General features: G+C 37.8%; 1 protein-coding gene across 1 annotated transcript; it reads right to left on the bottom strand.

Moving 5' to 3' along the window:
• Positions 1-6494: 6494 nt before the first annotated feature.
• LOC104685402 (WD repeat and coiled-coil-containing protein) lies at positions 6495-22516 on the bottom strand. The gene is made up of 3 exons (XM_010393259.4): positions 20392-22516; positions 11530-11650; positions 6495-8329 (listed from the first exon to the last, which is right to left on the bottom strand). The coding sequence occupies exons 1-3, from the start codon at positions 22309-22311 to the stop codon at positions 8163-8165; spliced, it is 2208 nt and encodes a 735-aa protein (XP_010391561.2). The 5' UTR covers positions 22312-22516; the 3' UTR covers positions 6495-8162.
• Positions 22517-23941: the final 1425 nt, after the last annotated feature.

Below are 23941 nucleotides of genomic sequence, written 5' to 3' on the forward strand. Positions count from 1 at the left end.
GATGCAGAACCCCTCAGGAGATGTCTATAAGGTAGAAAGTGGGTCAATGAAATTATGCAAGGAAAAGTGTTTAAAAGGCTGAAATTGCAGAAATCGTTTCCTGTGGTCATGCTCACTTAAAGCATACATTTTGGCTTTTTAAAACATGTGATTGCATTGAGTCAGGCTTATCCTTAAACACTGAACAGACTCACAAATCTGTTCTCAGGCCCTGCATGGAGAGCAGATTTGCCTTCTCATAACTTAATTTGTTGTATCATTTGGGTGTCTGCTTTTCAAATTAGTTGAAACACAACGTTAATAAGAATATAGGAGAGTCTGAGACAGAAGAGTTATGAATACCTGCTAGAGGGAGGGAATGGCAGGGCAGGAAGGTGGAATGGGTGTAATGAAGAGACATGCAGAGTTTTTATTTTTGCACTCTGTAGATTTTTTCTTTGCTCTTACTGAACATGTACACATTTAAAGAACATGATGTTACAATGAAAAAGAATAATTTGAAGATACTTTCTTTTAGCTTCATAAGCATCATTTAAAAAAATACATATATTTAATCCAGGCTACGGCACTATTGAATGAGCAAATTGATCTCATAATCGTATTTCTTAATGGGAAAACTTAATGAGGCACTACCATGTAATTTAGACCTCTAAAATATGATGTGGTAAAGCCTAGGATGAGTAGCTAAAAGATACAGATGTTTTATGTGGTTTTTATTATCAGATTAAAAATGTTTCTTCTTCATTTTGGGAGCTGATTAGTAATGAAGATAATATAATATGAGCAATTTTGCAGAAAATTGCCTTGTCCTGAGTCAATATCATGATGTCAGAAGAAGTCAGACAATGCTGGGGGGTGTGTGAACAGGATCCTTGTGTTGTGTCTGCTCGGCTTGGCTGAGTACAACCAGATGGGGTCACAGTATTTCCACAGCACAGGCAAAAACGAATTTTGTGCTCTGTACTACAAAGTCTTGCAGGGGATTCCTTGTGGCTCCAGGCTTTGAGGAATGGAGAGGAGTAGTGCAAATTTTGGGGATTAGAACAGTGACAATTGCTGCTTTTCTCTACAGCTGTAGCTACCACACCTCTCCTAAAGCAGCTGCCACCGCACTTCTCCTGAAGGCTGCCTTAGCAGGTTGTATTGCACAGGTCCAACACTTTGCTGGTTGTTGGTAGAAACAGAGGAGACTCAGGATGTTGTTTTTATTAGTTTTCAAACGGTTGTTTCCGACCCCGGGAAGAAGGCATGGGAAATGTACAAAGCTCACAGGAAGGTTTATCGCCCTCTGCAGTGGTTCACGCTGTGACAGCCTACCTTTCGTGTGTGTAAAACCTGCACCAGTGCTTTTCTGTGTCTGAAACAGGCCTTCAGCTGGGTTCTACCCACTCTGCTGCGGTTCAGGAAAGACACTGGATGCCAGCATAGGGCAGAGAAATAAGGTCCAGGGTGGATGTCTGTGAGAGAAGCTGAAGAGTGGTGTTGCATAGAGAAAAGGAGACTCAAGGGAGACCTAAAGGACAGAACAGTTTTCAAGTGTTTAAGACAGCTGCCGCAAACAAGGACCTAAACTGTGAATAGTCAAAATCTCTGATTTGAGGCAGGAAAACAGACCTTCCAGACCCGGAATAAAGACACTGGAATAAAGCTCTATGTCAACCTAATGTACTTGTGCTGCTGTGGAAGTGCTGCAAAGTAAAAGTCAGTCTCCTGACTTCTGAGTTTGTTGTATACCATAAATAACATGCCAACCCAGAATAGCATAATGTATATTGAAAATAAGATAGCTTCTTAATAGTCTTTCCATTTTAAAATTGATTTGTGTAAACCAGCCATGTTGTAAATAAGGATTTTTGGTATGACAGTGTTCCTTTGGAATAATCTTTGCAAGGACATTTCCAAGCATACATCTTCAGAGCAAATAATATCTTCTTTTAAATTACACATCCTTGTAACCGTGGTTAATGCAGAACCAAGCTGATACACAAATCACATAATTAAAGATATTTAACAATATCTTGTGAAAGAGGTTGTTCAAATCTTAATCTTTCCTGTAGGCATCTGGATTTCCTTTTCCTTGTGCCACATATATACACAAATTTTCCCCTTCTTCTTGCTGTGAGAACCCTTTCCTGTACCTATAAACAATTCAGTCCTAGATACTTCTATCTCCTACTGACACATTTTCTATTTTCCTTTTATGTAACTAATCTGCAAAAGTACTTCTTTGATCTTTGCTGCTGCTTAGGTTAATCCTGCATTTCTGGCACACTGTTGTCATGCAGTTTTCTTTTGTGCTATTAACAGGTACAAGTGTTTTGAGATAACAGTGTATCAATGAAGATCAGTGTAGCTACATTTTGTGCTTATAACAATATCATTGATATCTAAATAAAATGTTAATGACGAAAGGTAGACATGGAAATATAGATGACAGCTGTGTACGAGTTACATGAGCATAAGAATATTTACAAACTGAATGAAATTGTGACTTGTTTGAAGTTCAAGGGAAACTTTGCCAGTAATTTGCAGTAGAGCCAATATTCTGACTTTTCTTCATTTGACTTAGGTGAAGTTTCTGAGGGAAAGATAACAAGGGAAGCAATTGGCATCATACAAATTAATTATGCTGTCTAAGGTAGGAAACATGTAACAAATGCAATGACCAATATTGAAAATGCTCTGAAGTGTTACACTTAAAAAGAAATTTATTGATATTTAGAGAAACACAGAATTCACTGCCAGATAAAAGGAATGAGCTACAATAGAAATGGGCCATGTTAGCATTTGTTGGTGTGCCTTCTATGCTGGCACAACTGTGCAGCTGAGCTGTGGGTTGGATTGAGAAACTGATCCACTTTAAGTGTTTTGGTAGGTATCTTTAGCCCTATAAATATTTGGGTCCATGTATTTCCATCGAGTGACTGCAGGATGAATGAAGAGGGGTCTGATGGAAAATGAGGAGTCCTGTCACCAGTATTGTTTTGGAAAACTTCACCTCCTGCTAAATTTCCATAAGGACATTAGAGCTTTTCTTACACAGCAAAAGTTTATTGTTTGACTGCTGAAATTAGTACATTATTGTGAATTTTGTACTATTTTTTAAAAATAATGTTTGAGAACTGTGTCTTTCTATACCTCCTTTTTTATATTTTTAAAATTTTTAAGTATGTTTGATTGGAAGGAAGTGACTGTTGCCTCTGAAGTAAACTAAAGTTTGCATTTGCCTGGAGTTTTGGTTTGGTTTTGTCTGTAGTGTCACCCTGTGGTGTTTGGATGCTCTCCTGGCTGTGCACTGCCTTGGCTGGTAAGATGCCATGGATACTGCACAAGAGGGATGGATCCTTGCTGTTTTGGAGACTCGAATGAGATCTACCCCAATGTCATTAGATGGGGGTAATGGCAGCTCACTCCTTGTCCATTAGATAATAGCACTAGCAAGAACTACTGAACCTCAGCAAAGTGAGTGTGTATTTAACCTCAAGATTGTGAAATTGTGTCAGTCTGTTGAAAAAATGAAGCCACAACATTGACTAATTAAGATATATAGACATAAACATATAAAATTACTATTAACATATAAACCACTAATACATAAATTAATTTCAGTTGCATGTGACAATGGAAAATAAAATACTACTTGCATGTGTGAAATTTCATAACTCCTGGGATTTACCTTGCCTAACTTCACATGCTTAAATGTCAGGTCAGGTGAGTTCAGCTCTAAAGGATGGATTAGTGCAACCAGGTACTGTATACTGGGTTTTTTAAGAACAAGTTCAATAAACATCTGACAGGAGTTACTTCAGAATAATTGGCACTGTTTTGGGTTAGAGAGATGGACTTTGCAGCTACATTTTGGGTGGGAAAATGGTCCAATGCTTGTGGTTTTCTGTTGAGGCAGGAAAACCTGAAAATAAAAATAGCTATAATTAAGTTCATTGTCCAAGCTGAGAAAACACAGAAGAAAATGGGAATCAGGGGAAAGGAAGTTAGGCTTGATACTGTTGATGCTATTTCAGTGATTGAAAAGATATTAAAGAAATTCACATGAGTATAGAAAATACTGTTCTAGAGTAATAGAGGGAAAAATGGAAGAACTAGTTGAGGGTAATGCAGGGCCTACTTTATACACTTCCTGCTGTGATCTCTCACTTTTTAGCTATTATAAAGAGTAGTGAAATAATATTTCATTGTGCAAAGTCAGCATCATAAATTGGCCAGCAGAATTTCAGATTACTTTGATTTTGCTGGATTTCATTTGTATATTGTTTTATTATTGTTCTCATGAAACTGTTTTCAAAATCAAAAAAGAAAAAGCCTATGTGGAATACAGAACTTCTGTTGTTAGCATTTTCTCAAGAAGTGGGCCAATACAAAAAAAAAACATGAAAAGAAAGTAGACTGCTGCATGCTTAGCAGGTAACTTATGGAAAGTGTAAGGTAAGTTTTAACTTTACTTTGAAGCAGATTGTACTTTTAAGTAAAGCTATAGCAACCCCTAAAAATACACTGGGATGAGTATAAATGTGCTGGATAAAGATGCCAAGTAATTAAAATGGAAATTTAGACTTTGTGTTATATTGTTTATTCCCCACGAGGGAAATGTTTTGGAGGAGCTGGTACCCCATTTAGACTTCTGAGTGCCACTGGTGTGGCATACTGACTTCCACTTGTGGTCATTCTGCTTCCACTTCTAATTTAAGCTCCTAGTCTTCCTAGTTTTCCTCTGGTTTAATTACAGAATACAGACTTCCCTGCTGGGTGACTCTGGACACGAGCTTTGCACCAGTAGTCTCTTTATTCTTTCCAGAGGACACTGTCCCTTCTGGTGACTGTCCTCCCTGGTGACTGTCCTTTCTGCTGGTGAAAGAAGCAGCTAAAAAGGGGATTGGTGCTTCATGACATTTAGACGATCTGCGTAACTCCCCTTTCCTAAACTGATCAATTTCAGCCCTATAAAATAGCATTTGTGGAGGATGGTAAATACTTCTCAGTCTATGCTTTCTCCTTTTCACAGCCTCCTCTCTGCTAAACTTGTTTAGTACAAACTCTTTTTCTCTCTCCACATGCTTTTATCACTGTTTTTGCAAAAATCTTCCGTACAGCTTGTGCTTAATAGAACAGTCGTCTTTTATCTCTCTCCTTCACTGATTCTCCATCTGTTCTCCATCCAAACCGAAGCTGAAAATTTATCCTCTGCTTTGCATAAATCTCTTCAGCACTTCTTCCAGTGCTTTTATTGCTTTGAATTTTAACTTTACAGCCCTGTGATAGACACTAGATAAGATAGCTCTGCACTGCGCTGTTCTCCTAAATCATTACCTGAAAACAATACTTCTTTTTTCAATTGTTGTCCATTTTAGAGTATAGCTATATGATTTATACACTTGTTTTCAAGCGTATGTGCATAACAACATATTCATAAATGTAGAAGCAGTTCTATTCTTTAACATTATGCATTTTTAATTGATGTATAGTATTTTTTCCTAAGCCTTCCTAAAAAAATTTAAGTGTCTGACAGGATAAACTGGAGTCCTTGTTTGTTACCAGACTATTTGTGCTGTGTGATGATGGCACCTTCAGGCAGATTGGCTCCTACTTAATCTTTGAATCATACAGCAGAGAAAGCAATGTCACCGAAATACAGCAAACACAGAAATTCGTTAAGCGTCACTGAACTAAGGCTTTTAATTTTACAGCCAGTTATTCCCTGAAACTAATTGTTTCATCATCTGAAAGTTTATTTGTCCTTTTTTGGCTCCACCAAGCAGAACCAAACCAAACTTTGATAGCTGTTCAAAGAATCTCCTTTCATTCCTGATCTCCTCAACACTCAGAGTGTTTTAGAGTAATGCATGAAAAACTAAAATGGTAATGTGACAGAATGACTAAGAAATGTCTAGTTATAACTTTTGAGGCATCTTTAATGCCTGGATACTTGCTGATCTCTGCTAGTTCAGATTTTCACCTTCCCAGAGTTCCCCTGTAACATTTTGTGTGTTTCATTAACTTCAATTCAAGTGGACCAAAATATGGGAATATCACCCATAGAAGATAATATTTGTGAGAAAAATTTCATTGTCATTTTTACTTTATTTGAGCCTAAGTAGTCCTCTAAAATACATCCTCCCATCATCCTAGTTAGTTATAATTAAGTTTTATTTTGCTTGGCCATAACATAATCATTGTAAATACCCAAGACTTGTGAGACACAAGGATGTTATTCAAGGGTATTTGCAGGATTAGAAACATCTGCGCCTTCGAAATGTGCTACATTGTTTAGAAATCTGATCATGTCTTCCCTCACCATGCTATGTCTGTGAACCTCTGTGTTACTTATTTGATTTCAGTGATTTGTGCTGATTTCAGTGAAGGAAAGCATGACTTAAACCAAATTTTTAAAGCAGTAGTAATACAAATACCCATTTGAACACAATTCTAATGCAAAGAAGCAGGAAATCCAATTAACCCGGTAACTATAAAGTAACTGATGTCTTTAATACTTAGAAAGTCATATTTATTTGTTGTTTGGGGATGTTTTTTACAATCAGGAATGCTTCTTGAGACTACTTAAAGAGAACTTTGCAAACAAGGTAGTACAAATATACACCACTGTATTGCATGTCTGTGGTTGTAGGTGATTTAGAATGATGATTCCTTTGTCCCTGGGAGGATACTTGCATGAAGAAGACAATTAATTCAATGAAATTAAACTGTTTACTTATTTCAAGATTTGAAACTTATGAGATTCTTGGCTGCATCACTGGAATGATACTAATGCCAAACCTCCAAATCCATTAAAGTCCTTCAGAGTGTAGATCTACCGTCTCGATCCCGCCTTCATTTGGGGTGAAGTATTGTAACTGGATTTCAGTATCTGTGCCCTATGAACGGGCTTGCCATGGTTCCCAGGAAGGGAAAAAAGACTCCCCAGGAGTATTAACAAGACCCAAAATGCACAGTATGAAAAATAACTCCTAACAGTAACTTAAGTGTCCTTCTTTTTCTGTTTCCCTGGCTGTACAGGGTGAAGCAGGAATGCCTTTCCACGGTTCCGGCAGTACAAAATGCCCTTGCACACATGGCTGCACGCTATACTTTATCCTTTGCATTTCAATGAGGAAAAGTTAGGAAGTTCATTCAGTTCTTCCCTTATGCCTATTTCTCTCACCATAATCACAACAATTTAGTTTCCATGGATCTGCCTGCCTGACTCTCACCTGTATCTGTATTGCCTCTTGTCTCTGAGGGTGAGGTTCACCTGGCTAAATGTAAATGTTTGTGTTCAAACCAGTCCCCCTGCTTGTGTTTGCAGTCAGTGGGAAGGAACAGGCACTTATTTACTTATTTAATAGGAATAGTTCACCATGATCAGTTTTTAGAAATCTCTGTAAGGGCATGAGTAATCTGCTGTAGAAGTGCTTTTCTGTTTTCTACTGATCATACAGGAGCGTAGATGAAAGGTTCACTGTAGCCACCTGCCTTTAGCCAAATGAAATTTACATTCAACTTCTTTGATCCTTAATTTATCTTGCAAGATTTTTTCTTTCTCTTCTGTGTGCATGTATAAATCTACATGCTGTGTAAGACACTACAGGAGACAGTGATGCAGCCTTTTTAGTAATTGAACATTTTCATATAAAAATTAAGCATTTCTGAAAATGTTGCAGGTTTCCATGGGATCCAGCTGGAACAGAAAAGAGCTTGAAGCAATTTTCTTCCCCCCCCCCCCCTTCCCTATCCTGGTTTTCCTTAATGAATATAAAGGCTCTTTAGTTGTATTTTCTTTAGGTTTTATGTTGACTGTACACCTGCACCAGCTAGATTTGTTATTACTGCATGATTTTTAGCGTAATAGTGTTCCTCCAAGAACATCGTGACCTCAATCAAAGTAGACAATAGTCTCTCTGCTCCAGTCCAGGACAGCCATTAATAACAGCAGCTGTGGTCAACTTCACTGTAGGTCCAGTCCTTCAGAAGAAATGGTGAGGGTCCAGCCAACCTGAGGATGTAGCTATAGTGTAACCATGCCACAGATTTTACAGTTACAACACACAGAAAGTAGTGAAGAGAGCTTTCTACTCTCTCAGTGTCTGAGACCACAGAATGTCTCTGTATCGTAGGAGAAAAGAAGGTCATTGGGGTTCTTTGTTCAGAGATTATGTCACTCTGCTTGGTGGTCGCATTGGGATGCTTTTTTTGTAGGAGTGACCTCCACAGACTTCTGAACTGTCAGTTCCATCCCTTATGATTATCTCTTGTGTGGCTTTGAATATTAATGGCACAAAGCCATCCTTGTCTGCAGTGAGCACAATCCAAGAAGAGCCTACAAAAGCAAGAAAAAGAAAATGAGTGCACTGCTCTGGTTACGTAAATGTAGAAGCACATTTTTAAAAGTCAGCAAGCAGGCAGAGCACGGGTTCTTTTTGTGCATTAAACCCTTATTACACTAATGACATTAAGGTCTGACAATCCGTGCTCAACACACCTTTGTGCAAATGCAGTGAGGGGCTAAATGAAAGGTCTTGCAAGGTTTGAGGCATTTTGTCTCTTATTTAAATTAAGTTCAAACACAAGGTGCATCTTTTCTAATTCTAATGAACTGCAAGTATCTTCATCTTCTGAAAACTCAGCCAGCCTTTCCCTGCTGACTTTTGTTCTAGTGGCATCTAATTCTGTTCAGCCTTTTCACTCATCTGCTCTACCCAAATGATGAAGAGATTATAAAAACTGGAAATGTTGGCAACAAAAATGATTGTGCCGTACTTGTTCTAGAAGGGAGTAGGGGTCTCCATCTCCTTTACTGTCAAACCGTTTGGTATATTTTCAAATTCATGTAGAAAATAGAAGCAAATAGACCTTGAAGATGATTTACAAAAGATTATCTACAAAAGCTGCTACGGTAAAATTTCCTGTCTTTTAATTATTTATTGAATCTTCTCATAAAGAGAATGAGCATAATATGGATGACATTTTTAATCCTTCTTTTTTTCTGAAAAAAAAAAAAAAAGAGAGAAGATTTAAAAACTAAAATACATCAAAACCTTTTATGTTCTCTTTCTGTATTGCATAGAAGTTGAAAAGAAAACTCCCCCCACTTTGTTTTTTACTTTTCTTAGCAAATTGGCTTTAAAATGAAGCCTTTTTTTTTTTTTTTTTTTTTTTTGTGATTCATCTGGCTTTCTTTTTGGCTGGATATTGCAGTTCTTATAGAAAAGAGTGAATTCTCTATTTGTCTTTTGTTTTTCAGTTTGACATGTTATGGAAAAAAAAAATCTGTGGCAACTAAAAAGCATTCTGGGAGCCCTTGTACGACACACTTTCCATAGAACATGTCCTTAGATCCTGCCATTATTGATCAGGGGCATTAGCTGGGATATGAGGGAAAGAAAACCCTGGTAGGTTCTGTGTTGAGATTTTAAATTTTGGGATATATAACTGTTTCTTAAATGGAATGTGAAAAAAAGAAACTGTAGAAAATCCAAATGAACCATCCTTAATTTTTTTCAGTCATAACAAAGCATGCTCCTGGGCAAGGTAAATATCTTCTTCTTAAACTACTTCAAAACCACTTTTCCAGGCTGGTTGTATGTTGTCATGTCACCATGTTACATCATAAGAAGATTGTCTTTCCAAACCATGAATCTTTTATCTTCTGCTCTTAATACTTTCTTTCTAAACCTGGACAGACTTCAGATTCTATGAGCAGTGGGCCTGAAAGTGGAAGTTCTACTGTCCAAATGGATATTACATACAATTGTCAAATTGATGAAGTGTCTTCCTCACTCTTGTGTCAGACTCTTGGGACTTCCTATTTTCATCCATGGAAATGCTGGAAATTCTCAGTGTCATTGGTACCACTTGCTTTCAAGCATATCCCATGGAACATTTCAATGGAAAAGATTTGTGCAGAGTATAGTACCCTTTTACTGTGAACAATTATTATGATGATGATGTGCCAAAAAGAGAGACTCCTGTGTGCTGCTACCATGGCACTACACAACAGACTATATTTAGCTCAGGTAATGGTATTACAGTCCTGGGCTTAAAGTGCAAACAATGAGGCCGAGCTCATTGCTCTTTTAACTCTGATGATCTTAACAGCATTGCTGTGGGCATGAATTTAGCTTACAGTCATGAAGCTTTTCCCTCCAATCTATTAATGCTTAAGTGTTTACTCACAATAAAAAAAGCCAGGCTGTTATTATAATACAAGCATGCTCTTCATTACATCCCATTTAATTATATAGTATTAAATGATGGGAGTGATATTTTTAAACTTTGCATTTAATATTTATGTCTTGTGTCAAAAGAAACTTTTAGGAATATAAGCAAGTACCAGCCAGAACTGCATAAACAGCTACACAACTACTTCTGCTCCAAACCTTATAATTTTGCAGAATTTTAGTGAGTTTTAGAAAGATTCTTGTTTCAGTTTTTCTTTTTGCTGTAAGCAAACAGGCTCAATATCAGAAAATCGGAGCAGAAAGAGGGATGCATTAGGATGATTGTGAGACATTATCTTTTTGATATCTCTGAAGTCTAATACATGAAACTGAGGAGAGGTGTTTTGCTAATTAAATATTCAACTATTCTATAGAGCTGAAAATAGGTTTTCTGAGTCCCCTTGTTTATTATGGGAATTTCTTTCCAAAATCAAGAGCTGGAAATACAGGCCAAAAATGGTCTCCTCCTTGCCCTGCAGCGCTGCATCATGTTGCTGCAGAAGCCTGCTGGGAAATAGCTCAGGCCTCAACAGCAGGTGGAGTGGATATATGCTTCCACTGCACTGCACAGTCAAGGAAGATTCCTGACAAAAATATGGAACCTGCATATCCTTGTCTTCTGCAACAGCCTCAGAAAGAGGATCATAGTAGACTGTGAAAAGCCACCAGAAGCATTATAAAGAAATGGCTAAAAAATGGCAGTGTTGCTGACAAGGTGTCACACAGAACAGGCAGGGACAAGGCAATTCAGAGACCAGTCTGGGGCCAGGGTTCCCCTTGTGGCTTCTGTCCTTACGAGTTGCTCAGTGGCGACTGGTAAAAATGCAAGACTGGCAAATAGGAACATTGAGCTTCATTTTTAATCTTACATTAAAATAATCCCAAATGCTACTTGATACATAAATATATATCATATTCTAAGAGTGAATTTTTCTCCAGCCTACACTCCATTGCCAGGTCTGAGACATTCCTGTAAGGATGGGGGAAGCAAAATGCCGAAGGGTCTCAAAGAAGCCATTCTACTTCCAGGCAACACAATGCACTGATTATTTTCTCAGCCTTCCTTTGCAGAGGCACCTAACATACTACTCTGCTAATAGGTAGTTCTGCAGGTAGTTACTTAGCATTTAAATGATTTCAAGAGACTCTGCTGTATTTCAGACAAGGGAAAACACACACTTGCCAAAAAACGTTAGTTAGCTCACTTTACTAAAGTCTGGGGTAATTATTCTACCACAAATGTCTCTTTTATGCTAAAAATCTCAGGTGAAACCAGATAGCAGAAATAAAAAGAACATACCATGTTTCATTTCAATAACAGGCAGATCAAACAGCTGCTGGACTAAACTCAGATGGATCTTGCCATCACAGAGGAGAACATCTTTTGTTTCTTCAGTAACTGAACCATTCGGAAAGCTTTTCTTCATATGCATGTATATAAAAGAAAAGATCTTGTTAATGGCTTAGACATTGAGCCTGAGTTATTATAACCATTCCTCTGCTCTTATTCCTTTAAGTTCTTTAGTTATTTTGCCTTTTCTTTGTCTGTCTTTCCTACAGTTTATAGATGACATCATCATGCAGGGCCATTCTAAGCACAATCTCACAGTTTCATGTGAGGAGGATGAAAATGCCTCTTTGGTTTTTGCTTTGTGAGTTTCTGCAGCTCAAAGCTGCCTCAGCCCTGTATACGAACTGCCCTGGGGTGTGCATCTGTGCATCTGTTGGGCCTCCCTGCCTGAAGCCAGTTAAGTGGAAGGCAATACCTGGAATAACGTTGTTCCAGATGCTGCCAGAGTAAAGGAGTACACTGCTCAGTTTCAGCAGTATGTGTGGGTGGGTTTGAGAGCCACTGGGCAGCTATTCCACCCTGGTAAAATAACCTCAGGGTTATTTTGGCACAGGAAGTATTGCAGAGAGACTGGACATAGCAACAGTCTCTCAGAAAAGCTGTCACAGCAAGGTAGCTTGGAAATCCTGTGACTTGCTTTGAGAGAGAGGGAATGTATGGATTTACAACCCTGGAATTTACTCTGATATTCACTGAAAGAACACACTTGAATATAAAGGTGGCTTGTTTGTGCTTCATGAAATTTAGGTGGCCCTGAGAATCAACATCTTTGTGTTTCATCATTCTGGTTACTACAAGGTGCATGGATACAAAATAGTTGAGCTGCTATCGTCATGAAGTGGATATATATGTGAATTTACATTTTCCTGTCTGCTATCATTTGAAAGTCCTTTTAACATTAAAAACTTTCCAATGACTCAATGTCATTATGAAATAGATGTGAATTAGACATCTTCTTCTAAATAATATTGCTATACTTTGTCCTGTGAATTTCATTTTGTTCTTTCCATGCCTTCTCCCTGTGTAGTTCCATGTGTTATGTTTTGCTTTGTTTCTTTTTCTTTGGCATCTTTATGTTTGCAATACTCCCCGTTTTTACATATTTGTTATGTGAATAAACAGTCTATTTATCCAATTTCCTAGACCCTTGTGTTTTGTACATTCAAAATGGATCCAAAGTAATATTTTAGAATGGGTTGAAAGGATCTCATCTATCCCAGCTCCTCTTCTAGTCCTACCCTGTGTCTACTTCATACACTTGAATCTTTCTTGCTAATGTAAAACTTACAGTTGAATGAATTCACAACTGCATCTTCTATTTGTGTGCACAGTAATCTAACCTTTGACTAAATAAATGTCTCTTGTAATGCTTGTCTTCATTTCTAATTGTGCTGTCTTTTGACAGTTGCTCTCTCAGTGAACGTGTGCTTCTTTGCTGTGTAACAACCTTTCTAAATAAATCCCTTTCACTTTTCTGTACACAGTATTTGTGCTGTCATGCAACCACATTGGATTCTGTAAATCAGAATATCTGTCTGTTGCAAACGTCTTTTTCCCCACTCTGGTATAAATCGCTCATGCAGATAGTCTATGGCTGATTGCTATTTATTATGATTGATTTTTTATGTAAGAAACATAAAAAAACCTTTCCATTAAAAACGTGAACTTTCCAACTTTCTAAGGTCTTCTTATCTTTTTCCACATTCAAAACAAGCAGAAATTTGTTGCTGCTTAATTAATAAAGGATATACCTAAGGAATGCATCAAGGAACTTTTATTTTCTTAGTCATAAACCTATAGCAACTTTTTTTTACAGCTGTAACCATATAAGAGAACTTCTTTGTAAGTTTTAGGTATTTCCAAATTATGTAGTACTAAATTCTGTTGAACCTAAACACACCTGGAACTCCATGGGCTGAATGTTTGGCAGTGAGCATGTGCTTTGCATAGGCATTGTGAAGATGCTCTGCCTGTGCAGGTATTTGTGCAAAGTTTTGTCATTGCTGCAGATTGTGGACTAGCACATCTAACAACTATTTAATTTTCCTGAGTTCAGTTTAAAATAGCAGAGTTTATTCAAACTGGAACTTCAATTAATGAATTATAGAAAAAAATGGACTGTAAATGAGACAGGCTCACTGCCTTGGTCCAAGTGGTCCATTTTTTCATGTAGATATGCTCCAACTCAGGAATTATCAGAAAATAATCCAGCTCTGTTTCTCTTGACTTGAAATCAGTTGAATGGAAATGTATACTCAGGATGAATTTGTTCTAGTTTGTTTCCTACTTAGCCTTGCACATTGTTACTGGAACAGCCACTGGAAATAGAAGACATTTTTGTATACGCAAAACTGCACGACACCTATTTTTTATCCTAAACAGTTTTTCAAGTACAAACCTGAAAGATCAAGTCTTGGTTGCATCACTTGTGAGTGTTCATATGAACTATTTTCTTTGTCTTTGTAATATACTTCTGTTTATAATGATAAATTTTATCATCTTATACATTTATTTTTGACTTTTTACAGATTTTCTCAGGTCAAGAATCTTACTCTGTTATAATCTTCTAATTATTTAGCCTTTTTGTTTAATGTTTAGTTTAAGTGATGATAATGTGCCTTCTCTTTGAGGAATGTGTTCACACACGTCACATCACAGATTAACTGATTTAAACCTGTACCTTCTTGTGAGGCAGGTAACTCTTAGTATCCCCTTTTTATAGATGATCATGCCATTACACAGGGAGCTTAAGAGATTTACTCAAGGTCATGGAAGTAATTTGTGACAGAGTTAGAGGTACAATTAAAAGCTTGCCTTAGTACTTCCCACTTTCATGCCTTAACCGAAAGTCAATTTTTCTAGCCAAATCTAGATTTAATCTACCTCTTCCCAAAATCCACATCTGTTTTTGCTATGTTGTTATTTATCTCTAGTAGGAGTTAGAGAATTTGAAATTTCTGGATTAAAATCCCATGTGTTAGTTGCTTTATCCTAGATCAAAGTTTATTGGTAGGCTAAGAACATGTTAATCACGGAAGAAACAAATTTTTTCAGATTAAGTTTCTTTAGCCAACTTCCTGCAGTATGTCAAGTCCAACTTTCCTTCAACAAAAATCCAATAAAAAGGAACGGTCAACTCAATAATTGTTTTCCTTTACCCGTGTCAGCCTGCCCCGATCAGATTTTATAGCCTATAAAGGGTGTTCTGGGCAGCAGCCAGCCCATTGCAGCAGTGCCAAACTGTCTTTCAAAACCCACATTTTGGATTGCAAATATGTATGAGAAGAAAATAATTTACTAAGGCAAAAAAGATTCCTGGATGAGATGTTACACACCGTATGTCTGCACAATAAATGAGCATGCCTTCTCTCCCTTTTTTAACCCCACTGAGCAGTCTGCTGCAGCTGGTTCTGTCTCTTGACCTTTTCTTCATTCGTCTTGTATTTCCTAATGCACTGCCTACACTCGCCTGCATGCTGAGGTCATCTGAAGGAACTTCAATTCAACAACTGATGAAAAAGTGAAGTAAATGAGAATGTGCTACCAATCAGAATTGTTTTACTGACACTGGGTTAGCGATCAGTTGAAGTCTGATTGTGTCTTTCTTGCCCATGGATGTCTAGGAATGTAAAATGTTTTTCAGATGAGACCTGACAGCTGTGTGCCCAGTACTGCATTACGTGCTGAAGGATGTGCCTCACTGATGTGCCCACACACTGCCTTTGTTCTTTTCATAACAATATTGTAGTTTGGATTCACAGTCATCTTGTAGTCACTTAACATGTACAAGCTTTTCTCATCCTTGGTTGTTTCCAGCTCGTGAATATCCAGTTTAAAGCAGAAATTTCCTCTGTTAATCCTGAAATATATTACTATGCACTTTATATTAGTTCATTTAGTTCATTTCAATCCTATTTTTTTTTTAAATTCTAGATGTTAAATAATAGTAATCAATTTACAGGTGTGAAATCCTGATCCTTTACTGAAAATGTTACTGACTTTATGTCATATGCAGATTTTATAAGCATAACTCAGCAGATCATTAATGAAACTTTTAGATGAGCCTGAAAATCCATCATGAGAAAATCCACTAGTAATTTTTTTCCATTTTCTTCTGTATTATTATAACTATTACTATCTCCCTTGCAGCTAATTCCTTAACCATCTTATTTTTCTTCTATTAATCCCTATTCTCTGCTGTTGAACAAATTATTTCCCCAGTGGCTTGATTTCAAGTACTGTACTGAATTACAGGTATTTTAAATATTCTTCATCTCCTTTGTGTTAATAATCTGGTCTTTTCTAAGGGAAAGGTATCAGGTTAGTACATGTATTGTACAGTGAATAGTGCTGTAGTTGCGGAGGATTCTGCTTTCATTCTTTTGATTTCAACTCTCTTGTGTTGTTGATTTCAACTCTCTGTGTTGTCCTCCTCTGGTGATTTCAAGTTTGATACCTTAGTACCCATTAGTCAGCCTGCTTTTACCTTGCCCCCCATATTCATTGTGCAAGATGAGAAAAATCTAGTAAATTAGCTAGATGTGGGGGTTCTGTGCCAGAAGACAATGAAAAGATACTTAAACAGCTAAGGAAGAGAGCATTGAAGAGGAAGGAGAATTACGATTTACATTCAGAGTACTGTGTCTCATCGAGCCTTGTGCAGCATTGCCACAGGTAGTGCTCATTAGGTTTGGCAGCTCACACTGCTCCCCTTCCCTGTCATTATTTCTGCTGTTGCTGTGATTCCTGCTTGCTTTTTGGTAGATTCTGTTTTTATTGTGGTGGAGATACTTGTATCTTTCCTTTCCTTATGTGGGACATTCCAATCGCAACCTTAATTAACCTGGCAGAGAAGCATAAGCCTGTAAAATGTTTACGCTGGAAGAGATCTGAGGTGCTCAGAGGTGCTTAAATCCCAGAGCAGTTTGCATTTATAGGGCACAGCAGCATTCCAGGTGACGTGATGCTGGGATTTCTCTCCTCTTGGCTCCCTGTTAATAGTTCTGCAACTACTGTTTCAGGTGTACTGTCATCTAAGATATACCTTTTGTGCTTGTGCTTCCATGATCTTTATGTATGATCTTTACTTTCTTTGTGCAGTATGAAAACTTGGCTTCATTTTTGACATTGCATGTTCCTTTCCTTTTGCGTCTGCGTACCCAACAAACAAATCATCTGCTCTAACAAAAGGAATTGTGTCTCCTCTACAAAGCATGCTTGTCTGCTATTGATCAGTTTCAGAACACTGTTGACAGAATTTGCTCATAACAAATTCCTCAACCTTTGCTCAAAATGTTATCCATGCATTAATCACACTTCCTCTTGACGACTGCAGGTCTTTCTTTTACAGTCATCCTAAATCTCTTCCTTCTAAATTTCAGGATAGCTGACTAGTTTCTTACTCCGGGGAGCAGTCATATCAGCTTCCTCTTCCATCATTTTCATGACTTAACTTTCTGTGGCTCAACCCGAGTCAAAATTGCCCTTTGGATTTCAGAAAGGTTCATGGTCTTATTACAGCTCATCATTGAAGCCTGGTCTTCGCTCATTTTATTGTGCCCCCCTTATATTCCCCTTCTTTACGTCATGTATTTCTATCAGAACTTTACTGCCATATGTTTGGATCCTTTCTGTTCATCTCCCAGATATGTGTAAAAAAAAGTTTGTTTATTTTATAGCTGACCTTGGCAATAAAGTTTCCCATAGTAAATTGCATGAAGGTACTATAAAAGTACAAATTGACTTGTATACAATTATTGGTGAGTGCTAAGAAAAGAAAATCATTGTGACTAATTACTGAAAAGATATTATTTCCTGTTTAATTATGCAATATATGCTCTCTCTGATATAAACTTTTGACATAATACTGCTTGTGAGCAAAATGTAGGAGTTTAAAGATATTCTTCAGATTAAGATGAATCTTATTCCTCCTGGAGAGGTTTGCCTAAATGACTTTAATTTGAGATCCAGATTGGCTTTATTTCCACTGTAATTAGCTTTTGAATGAGAGTAGTTTAAATATTCTGCAGCTGTTTCCTTTCTGGGGGAAAAGGATGATAAAAGTATCTTTTTGCAAACTGAAACAGAAAAAAATCTGTGACAGATCCTCTTTTTTTTTTTTTTTCTTTTTAAATAATATCTTCTTATTTCATTTGTCTGTCTGCCCTCCCACACTCCCCTGAATCACAAGCCTGTATGTGATGAAAGAGCAATAATATTTGCTTTTCAGGGTTGAATGATCAAGTTACCTCTGGTGGCTGAATGCTATTACACAAGTGATAGTGCAGTGACATTTCCAAAGTGTGAATGATCGTGGTTTTCTTCTATGGCTATGGGCTACAATGAATACAAATTCTGATAGCACTGCATAGATGTGACTTCAGAGGAGTGACAGGCAGGCTTGCACTAACAGGATAAACAAAGGTTTTGAAGACTATTAAGTGAGCAGGCATTATGAATTATTAAGTAATGTTTGTTTTCTTGTTTTAGGTTTCTAAGCAGAACAGGAAATACATATAAATATGTCAGTAATGCTTCTGCACAACAGTTTTCGTAATTGCTCATTAATTATTGCTACATTTTTACCTATTATATTTTAAATTTTCATTTTATTTTATAAATGCATAAATAGGGTTATGCAGTTCTGATCATTATATTCTTTAGTACCATATATTTCTCAATCAAGACTGAGCCTTTGCTGTGCTGGGGATTATACAGACACTTAAGAAGACATACACTTGGCACAAAGAGCTGGAAGATAATGGCCATATTATTGACTGGACTGCAGTGTTCCTAAAGCTGAGAATGTTTTCCACTGGCTGATATTTATATCATAAGGCAATAAAGCTATTTCCTGACTTTTTGCTCTGTGAACACAGAGTCTGGCTGAAACCCACAGCCCAGCTGGTCTCTGAGCTCACAGTGCACTAAACAGTTCCTGAAGGAGGAACAAGGTTCAGATGTCTGAATATAAACTAATCAAAACAACTATTTCTCTGAAAATTATTAGCTGCCTATGAAGCAAATATTTCCCTGTCTGTAGACCTTTTTGCCAAGTCTATTTTTCATTCTTTTTTGGCATCGTGCTGTGATCCTGTTAGATTTCAGTAGAGGGGCTGAACTATGGAAGGCATTAGTTGAGCCTTCCCCAGGAAAGCTGTGTGTGTGGGAAGGCATTAGTGGCACTTTTTCTGAGTCATTATAATGTGCTGCTAGCAGTGCTTGCTGCTGGCTTAATGTGAAACTAACCTGTTCAGATAAATAAGTCTTCCTTTCTAAACATAGTTTTTCTAGCAGTATTTTAGAAGCACTTAATTTTGTTGTTGTTGTTTCCAAAGAAAAATACAGCTTAACCAATTCTTACTTCTTGTGCAAGCAAACGTGCACAGTGACTTCAGAGATTAATATTTTGTGTCACAAATAAAACTTCTCTTGGGAAAGGTTAATCCAATTGAATCCTAGAAATAGGGCTGCTTGCTAAATAAATAAGTTGATGTATGGTAAGAAATCAAAATTAATTTGAACATACTGGAGAACAGAAGGGCTTGCTTCTTGGCCAATAAAATCCTAAATTATTTAAAATAGACACGTTGCTTTTTCACCAGAATTTGTATAACATGTTCAAGTTAAATTACTGACTAATTCAGATCAAAAGCTTTGCTTTTATCTAGAGAACCCAACATACCAGAATCTGCTTAAATGACAAGTAAACAATTGCTAAAAAGTAACGAACATGATTGAATTGAGTCACCATTCCCTTAATGTGTGTTTCAGGAGGGCTACTTAGATGTCTGTATGGATTCCTTTAAAATAAAAGGAAGTAAAATTTTTTGAGAAATAAACACTTCGGCATCATCACAATGCACTATATTATTTTGACATAATGCTGCTTATGTTGCAGTAGATAAGAATGCATTTATAATTGGCATCTACATCCTGAAAGGGAAACCAGTTTTATCACTACCATCAGCATATTCAAAAATCTGATCAGTATAATGTTAGTATTCCTGTGAATAATATTGAGAATAATAGATAGAAATAATTACCCAACCTACATTCCTTCGTTGAAATTCTTATTGAAGCCAGTAGGAAATTTGCCAAAAACAAAGGTAGATAGGAAAATGGTTTGACATTCTTATACTTATTTAATGAAATCATAATTAGATATTGATGGATTTTTTTTGTTGTTGTTTGAGGGTTTTTCTTCAGAAAATTTTAAGTGGTCATACGTTTTACAAATTGTGTATGTCCGATTCTGCAGAGAATAGTGTTGAGAAATCAAAGTAGAAATAAGCCAAATTAATGTCATGTCCACTTAAATTTTCCATAAATTGAGATTCAATACTTCGTTTCAGTCTTTCTGTGAGTCTGGTATCTTCAGACTCTGGATTTGAGCTCAGGTTTAAATTTATTACATTTCTGGTGAGCTACTGTAGCCCCATATTCATCAGCTTATCTCTTACTAAACTAAACTAAAATACAAGCTTTTTGTAGAATAACAGCTCTGGCTCTGTTCTCTCTGACAGATGCACACAAAATCAGCCACTGTCCAAGACAATTGTGCATGATCAAAGAACAAACAGACAAATCTCCCATGTGAAGTATCCTATAAACTACCCATATTATCCTGAGTTACTGTTCCAATGACAAATTATAATTCCATTTTAGATTAAGCTTGATGCCAAATCTAGGTTACATTTCTCATGGGTTGATAAGAATAAACTGCATCCTCTTGATTTGAAGCTAAATAAATACAAGATTGTTTAAAATTTTGGTTCCTATCACAATATTTCTAAGCTGACAAGATGTTACCTGGTAAGTGACATGCACAACAGGCGGTTCCTGGGAGCACGGGTAGGCTAAAGATATCCTCCTCCCGTTCCTAGCAAAGTCTGTTATTTCAGAAAGACTCAGCTGTAACTCATTGAAACTGCCACAAAGTCTCTCTAAATTTCTAGATATGTGACTCATTCCCCTTTCACTTGGCAAATTGTTGTTTTTAGGATAATTTGATGTTTCTTGGATCACATTGAACTGCACTTTAGGGGATGTTGGTCTGCTGGAAATCCTGCTAGGTGATCCAAAACCACGAAGAGACACTGAGCGATTTGTAGGTTCAGCATCCAATGTTTCCAAGGCCACCGAAGAGTCACCTGGGAGCCTTTTTTCATCCAGGTCACTCACACTTGATGAAGAGCTCTGCTCATAACTAGGGCTCTTTACTTCTTCAATGAGTCTTCTCCTGCCACTCGGAGATTGAATAACTGTTCTTCTTGGTATTAACAACTCCCTGCTTTGAGGTTGGTCTTCTGTGGCAAGATTCTCAAAGAATTTTCTTTTTCCAGGTATATTAATAGAGGATTCAAAATTATAAAACATATTCTGCTTAGTTTCAGGCAATGCTGAAGAGTTTTCTTCCAGCATCAATTCTTTAACCATAAGACGTATTATATACCTGTCTGAACTTGAAGATGGAATGAGATTAGGCTCAGGGAACCTCTGCTTGCCAATCAGAATCAATAAGAGCTTATCTGTTAAAAAGCATAGGCCCTTTGGTCTTTCATTTTTTTCCAGCTGGATTTGTTGAATGTGAGGCATACAGGAAGAGGTAACTGAATACACCAAAACAATATTAGAGGTATTAGAGGCTACTGCCACAATCTGAGCTCTAAGGTCAAAAGCCATTATATCAGGAACCAGAATACCTGGGATCGTGACTTTTCTGGTGGTCGTTACCTTCCTCTCAAAAGTCACCAAGATCAAGTGAGAAGAATCTTGACCATTTGCTGCTGCAGAGTCTTTGCGTTTCAGAGTAATGAGAGGACTGGGATCAGACCGACGGTGGTTTGCAAGGATATGGGTTAAATCCACAGGACCTGATGAAGAAGAGGCAAGTGAATCAACACCTGATCTATCTGAATCTATGGACTTTCTTCGTGTGTCCATGGAGTATTCCTCATCACCAAGCACCAGAGCAGCGTGTGAGATTAAAGAACCAGCTTCTGTACCAGAGGGCACATCAAATGCAATGCCGGCATTGAAACCACAGATATTATCTAAAGGAAGCTCAGTAGCTACAGCAATTTGGAAATCCAGTGTGGCTTCTATAGCACAGATATAACCTCCCACATCAAAAACTGGGCAAAAGGAGCAGATATTTAGAGTTTTCTGAGCATTATCCCATATGTAGGAGTGCAGAGCACTGCCTATAGCAACTACTAAACGATTACCATCCTTAGTCCAGCAAGCACAGTGGATGAGTCCGCTGCTTTTGATCTCTGCCTTAACCCGTGTATTGTCAGTACGGACAGCATGCAAGACTGAAGCATCTCGTTTTGTAAGCACAGCCAAGACCTCCTTCTTTGGATGCCAGACACAGCCCTGAGAAAGCAGTGGAAATGGCTCACCAACTTCACAAGTCTGAGAAATCAAGGGCTTTTTCTCCTCTGCACTGCTGTACACCAGCTGCCAAATGCTTACGTGCTTTTTGTGCTGAACAGCGAGCAGAGCTGGGGTGTCTGTAGAGCAACATGGGCCCCAGTAAAGCCCATGAACATGTTCAAATTGACCAACAATGCTGGAGTCTCCAAACTTCAGCTCTCCGTTTTGATAGTATAAGGTAGTCAGTATCACTTGCTTCCCATCCGTCCAGGCGATTCCGTGCACAGGGTGGATAGCTTGATATAAAGCATTGAGGCCGGTTCTCAGCAGCTTTGCCTTTCCCAGATCCATCTTTTTAAGCTTTCTTTCTAATAGTGGTTGTTCCAAAGTAGAGAATCCATGGAATTCACTTGCAGATCACCATGAGAAAATTTTTTTCTCATGTCTCCTGTCCCTTCCTTTCCAGCATCAAGCTGTTTTTTCTGCTGATAATCCAACAGTCTATATTGTGAACTCCTCAGTAGGCCCGCAGCTGCTCTTCTAAGTATAAATCCATGTCAAAGCTGCTTTGGCTATGTCTTTTCCTGGGAGGAGTTATCATCTTCATGTGATTGCTAGCAAGGTTTAACCAATTACTGTGCATTTTCGTAGAGGGCTATTTTTAACTCTTTGGTGCTGGGAATATATTTAAAAATAACACTAATACCTTGACCTTCAGTGAATGAAGGTCTTTACCAAAGAGAGAAATCATGCAACAATATACTGGTAAGCCTAAGTATTAAGCTACAGCCTGAAATAATGACCTGACACTTCTTTCAGCCAGCCTTTGAGGGATGAAAGAAGATTTAAACATAACTGAGAACTGTACAAGGCAGATTGCAATCTCTGATGAGCAGCATCTTTCAAAGAGACAAGATCTGAAATAGCTATGAAAGGAAAGTAGAAAAGGGAAATCATGCTCTGTTCTGTCAATAGTTACAAGAGAACGAAGGAAAGTGAGATTTTAAAAAAAACAACACCCAAACTAAAAAACCCCAAGTACATAGTCTAGAAGCAAAGAGAGCTGATTAGTGATCAGTGTTCATTTTACTGGGACATACTTCCTAGCTACAAATATATATTGGTTTCCTTCTTGGTCTTCCCAGCTACCTGTATCTGAGGGCTGTTCCCTCATTATACAGACAAAATGCAGAGAGGACGCCGAAATTTTCTTGTTTCTCCTAACCCTGCATTTTCCACAATATGTAACATAATATCATGCAAGATCCTTGAGTTGCCCAAGACCCAGAAGACCCAACCAATGAATTGCTGTAACACAGTGGGGCCGTGTGAAGATGCAGCAGTTTGGGTGGGCTGTGCTGTTGCAGGCCCAGAGCTGGGTCAGATGGACTGCCTCGAGCGTCTCCACCCTTCCCTCCTCAGCGCAGCCTTCTCTGGGGTTAGCTTGGACAGAGTGTGCGTATGGCTGAGCCTAAACAGTCAGGGTGGGATTAATTACTTAAATATAAGCAACCATTACTATTTTCAGTGCCCCAAGACATCTGAGACAGCCACACTGAGCTGGCAGATACAGCATAGGACTTAGAGAAGAGTAGTGCCATTCTGGAGTGGCAGCTGGCAACAAAGAGATGATCCCCAGATAGCCCCCTGGACTGCCTAAGATGGCATTAGAAGCTTATAAACAGGTAACTGGATCCCATCCTCAGCATCTCTCTGTAATTCTTGTCTTGTCAGTGCATCTCCTTTCAGCTTCCATGTAACTTGTGTGTCTTGCTTTTTACATTAACAAAGAGTGAATAAATTAAACCTGGGCAAAGCTATCAATGTAATCACTCTGGTTAAAAATGTAAGAGTTAACAATACACATTCTGCATCTTTGGCTCTTTTATACTTTATATATTTGTATGTTATCACCTGAGGAAAACAAACGTCTTGTTGAAGGCAGTTAGACCTCTGTTGTAAGAATTTTTAATATCCTTTT

Source organism: Corvus cornix, chromosome 3 (genome assembly GCF_000738735.6).
Source record: "Corvus cornix cornix isolate S_Up_H32 chromosome 3, ASM73873v5, whole genome shotgun sequence".
Classification (NCBI taxonomy): domain Eukaryota; kingdom Metazoa; phylum Chordata; class Aves; order Passeriformes; family Corvidae; genus Corvus; species Corvus cornix.